This window comes from Vigna angularis, chromosome 9 (assembly GCF_016808095.1).
Source record: "Vigna angularis cultivar LongXiaoDou No.4 chromosome 9, ASM1680809v1, whole genome shotgun sequence".
NCBI classification, from domain to species: Eukaryota; Viridiplantae; Streptophyta; class Magnoliopsida; order Fabales; family Fabaceae; genus Vigna; species Vigna angularis.
In genome coordinates this window covers 21493486-21497245 of record NC_068978.1, presented here as the reverse complement: position 1 = coordinate 21497245, position 3760 = coordinate 21493486, and the positions used below count along the sequence as shown (strand labels likewise).

Genomic DNA, 3760 nt, shown 5'->3' with positions numbered 1-3760 from the left:
GCTATCATTCAGGCAGGAATTTATGATAACTGGACAACGGTAACCACTTATAACTAATGCATGAATTCTACGGTTTTAGATACTACACTACATAATAACATTGTTTGTTTTAGGTGTTCGATGATCCATCACCAATATTAAAGGAGGCCATGGCCGAAATAACACATCAATGGGCAAGTTATCTCCTCCAACGTGAAGATTAGGTTTTTATTAAGTGTTGCTAAGTTATGTTTAGCTTATGTTTAAACTTAAAGTTTAAGTTAGACTTTGTTTATACTACAAATTTTAAGTTAGACATCTTATTATTTGTTTTGATTTTGGAATTGTTTATTATGTACTTGAATTGAACAATTGGAAATATATGTTTTGTTCTGGTAAATTTTCTGTATTTTAGGTTTTAGTTTCGTGATTAAACAAATATAATTAAAAAAAATTCAAATTTAAGTCTGTTATGATCATAACAAACTTAAATTCGCTACCATATTTATTTACAAAGAACTAAGTCTGTTGGTCAACAACAAACTTAAAATTTAAGTCTGTTGGTCAACAACAAACTTAAAATTTAAGTCTGTTGGTCAACAACAAACTTAAAATTTAAGTCTGTTGGTCAACAACAAACTTAAAAGTTAAGTCTGCCGAATCTAAGTTTGTCATAAAATAGACTTAAAAAGCCCGAAATAATAGACTGTTCAGTCATCAGTGAATTCATGGACGTGTTTCCTGATGAAGTCCCAGGATTACCCCCTCAAAGAGAAGTGGAATTCTCTATTGATCTAGTGTCAGGGGCCGGTCCAGTCTCCATTGCACCATACAGAATGTCTCCAACAGTGTTGACCGAGCTCAAGGGTCAAATTGAAGATTTAATGGATAAGCAATTCATTAGGCCGAGCGCATCACCTTGGGGAGTGCTAATGCTCTTAGTTAAGAAGAAGGATGGCAACTCTCGGCTCTGTATTGACTATAGCCAGTTAAACAAGCTGACTATCAAGAACAAGTACCCCTTGCCTAACATTGATGATCTGTTGGATCAATTGCATGGGGCTGTTATATTTTCAAAGATTGATTTAAGATCAGGGTATCATCAGATTCGGGTTAAGGAAGGGGACGTCTAGAAGACTGCATTTAGGTCTCAATATGGTCACTACGAGTACGTAGTAATGCCGTTTGGTGTTACTAATGCTCCTGCCATATTCATGGACTACATAAATCGCATTTTTAGGCCGTTCCTGGACAAGTTCGTGGTCGTTTTTATTGATGACATCTTCATCTACTCCAAGAGTCGTGAAGAACATGAAGAACACTTGAGGATGGTGCTTGGTGTATTAAGGGAAAAGGAGTTGTATGCCAAGTTATCCAAGTGTGAGTTTTGGATGAATGAAGTGCACTTTTTGGGGCATGTAGTTTCAGCTGGAGGTATCTTAGTGGATCCGGCTAAAGTACGAGCGGTCTTGGAATGGGAGAGTCCTAGTTCGGTCACTGAGGTTAGAAGTTTTGTGGGGCTGGCAGGCTACTATAGGCGATTCATTGAAGGATTCTCTAAGATAGTAGCGCCGTTGACGCAGTTGACCAGAAAGGATCACCCGTTCGCTTGGACCAATCGGTGTGAATCCAGCTTCCAAGAACTAAAGCAGAAGTTAACGAGCACTCCAGTCTTGATTATTCCTGACACGACCAAACCATTCGAAGTCTACTGTGATGCTTCTCACCAAGGTTTGGGTTGTGTGCTTATGCAAGAGAGGAGAGCGGTCGCATACGCTACACGATAGTTAAAGGTACATGAAAAGAACTACCCTACTCATGATCTAGAGTTGGCAGCTGTGGTCTTTGCATTGAAGATATGGAGGCATTACCTGTACGGGGCTACGTTTCAAGTATTCAGCGATCACAAGAGTCTGAAATACCTCTTTGATCAGAAAGAATTGAATATGAGGCAAAGGAGGTGGCTTGAGTTTCTGAAGGATTATGATTTTGAACTGCTTTACCATTCGGGAACGGCGAAGATAGTTGCGGATGCTTTGAGCAGAAAGGTAGTTCATGTCTCGTCAATGATGGTCAGAGAATTAAGTTTGGTTGAGAGTTTTAGAGACACTAGTGCAGAACGGGCAATAGACGTCCGTTCTGTTAGCCCTTTAACGTCCAGGGGCGGTCGGAAGTCTATGCGGGTGACGTCTATGTAGACGTCCGTGCGCCAGGACGGACGTTTATCTAAACGTCCGTTGTGCCAGGACGAACGTTTACATAAACGTCCGTGGTGCAAGGACGGACGTTTATATGAACGTCCGTGGTTAAAGGACGGACGTTTATATAAACGTCCGTGGTGTCAGGACGGACGTTTATATAAATGTCCGTCCTATGGGGACAAACGTTTTTTGACACGTCCGTGGTACTAGGACGGACGTTTATATAAACGTCCGTGGTGCCCGCACGGACGTCTACTTGGCTGAATTGTTGTGGTAGGATCTGGGGGAGTTGGACGTCCGTTAGTGCGCAGTCGGACGTCTATATACGTCCGACTGTACACTAACGGACGTCTACAGGGCGTTTGTTTTTTAAAAATTTATTTATTTTTTTAATAAAACCACACCTGAAAAGCAGAAAAATGTCCCAGAACAATTTTGCAATAATATAAATATGCGTTTCATATGTTCTACATAATGTGGAGTTCAATCCACTACCAAAACTATCAACATAAAACTTAAACTAAAACTAAACAATGTTCAACAACAAATAAAACTATTCCTAACTCAATCTTTGGAGAACATAAGCGGTCCACTCCTGCCTTATCTGTTTAATTGTGTCTACTGGAATAGGCGATGTACTCTTGAAGCGCTGCAAAATTCAAGAAAGATTCATTATGGTTTCATATATGTTGAAGATGAATTTGATTTGTAATGTATTGAAGTTATACATCATTACCTCATTCCAGTCATCTGTAATGACAGCTCGAATGATGGTCTTAATCCAACACATCACATAGAAGCCACATTCCCATGAATCTAGCTGCTGGTTACACTAAAATCACAAACTAAATAGTTAAGAATTTAGATCATTCAATAACATAGAAAATGAATTAGAAACTATAAATGACTTATAACCTTTGGATACAAAATTTGAACCAGTTGACCACGAGATTTACCAATAACTCTGTACAGATTGAAAACACAAAGTATAATTAATATGACTATATTTATTATAAAAGTTGAAGGTGAACATGAAATTCAAAGTCATTTTTGGAGAAACACTTACCCTTGAAGCATGGTTCTCAAGTCATTTTTCATCCTCCTGTGCAACGAACAAAACCATATAATTTTACATTGTTTGGGAATGATGACCATCAGCTGTCAGTGCGACCTATCACGAAGGACAAATAGTTATTCAATTAATTAAGGAAACTATAATAATAAACTGACCACATTTAACAACACCTACCCCTCAATGTATGGCACAAGGTATACGTCTCTTTTTGACTCATCCATCCATGTTTGCAAATAATCTTGTCTGTTTTGAAGTGTGTTACCAGACGATTGAATGGTCTGAGGTTCAACAAATCCATACATGGAAGACTGACCTTGGTCTACAAGGATTGTGTCCATGCACCTAAAATAACAAAGTTAAGTTGTTAGAAACTAATGTAAATAAATTTTCATAATTTGCTTAGCCACGTGCATATTGAAGTCTACATAATAAAATTGATAAGATTTCGGCAGCATTTCGCATTGGTCTCCGAAATACACGAAATGAGAGTAGTCAACAATGACCA

The 3760-nt window shown here is 38.5% G+C and overlaps 1 protein-coding gene and 1 long non-coding RNA gene across 2 annotated transcripts; one reads left to right on the top strand and one right to left on the bottom strand.

Annotated features, from left to right (window-relative positions):
* The first annotated feature begins 1157 nt into the window (after positions 1 to 1157).
* LOC128193927 (uncharacterized mitochondrial protein AtMg00860-like) lies at positions 1158 to 1909 on the top strand. Its single transcript, XM_052868122.1, has 2 exons — positions 1158 to 1710; positions 1836 to 1909. Exons 1-2 carry the CDS (start codon positions 1158 to 1160, stop codon positions 1907 to 1909), a joined length of 627 nt encoding a protein of 208 aa, XP_052724082.1.
* A 1027-nt stretch (positions 1910 to 2936) lies between these two features.
* LOC128193987 (uncharacterized) lies at positions 2937 to 3321 on the bottom strand. Its single transcript, XR_008245194.1, has 3 exons — positions 3247 to 3321; positions 3096 to 3144; positions 2937 to 3012 (listed from the first exon to the last, which is right to left on the bottom strand). It is a non-coding gene; the product is annotated as an uncharacterized LOC128193987 (long non-coding RNA).
* Between the last annotated feature and the right edge of the window lie 439 nt (positions 3322 to 3760).

What these genes read in the sequence shown, in the direction of transcription:
- LOC128193927 (XM_052868122.1), top strand. Translation starts at nt 1,158, where the DNA reads ATGCCGTTTGGTGTTACTAATGCTCCTGCCATATTCATGGACTACATA. An exon ending in CTGTGATGCTTCTCACCAAG is followed by an intron (nt 1,711 to 1,835) that starts GTTTGGGTTGTG and finishes TTTGCATTGAAG; the next exon opens with ATATGGAGGCATTACCTGTA.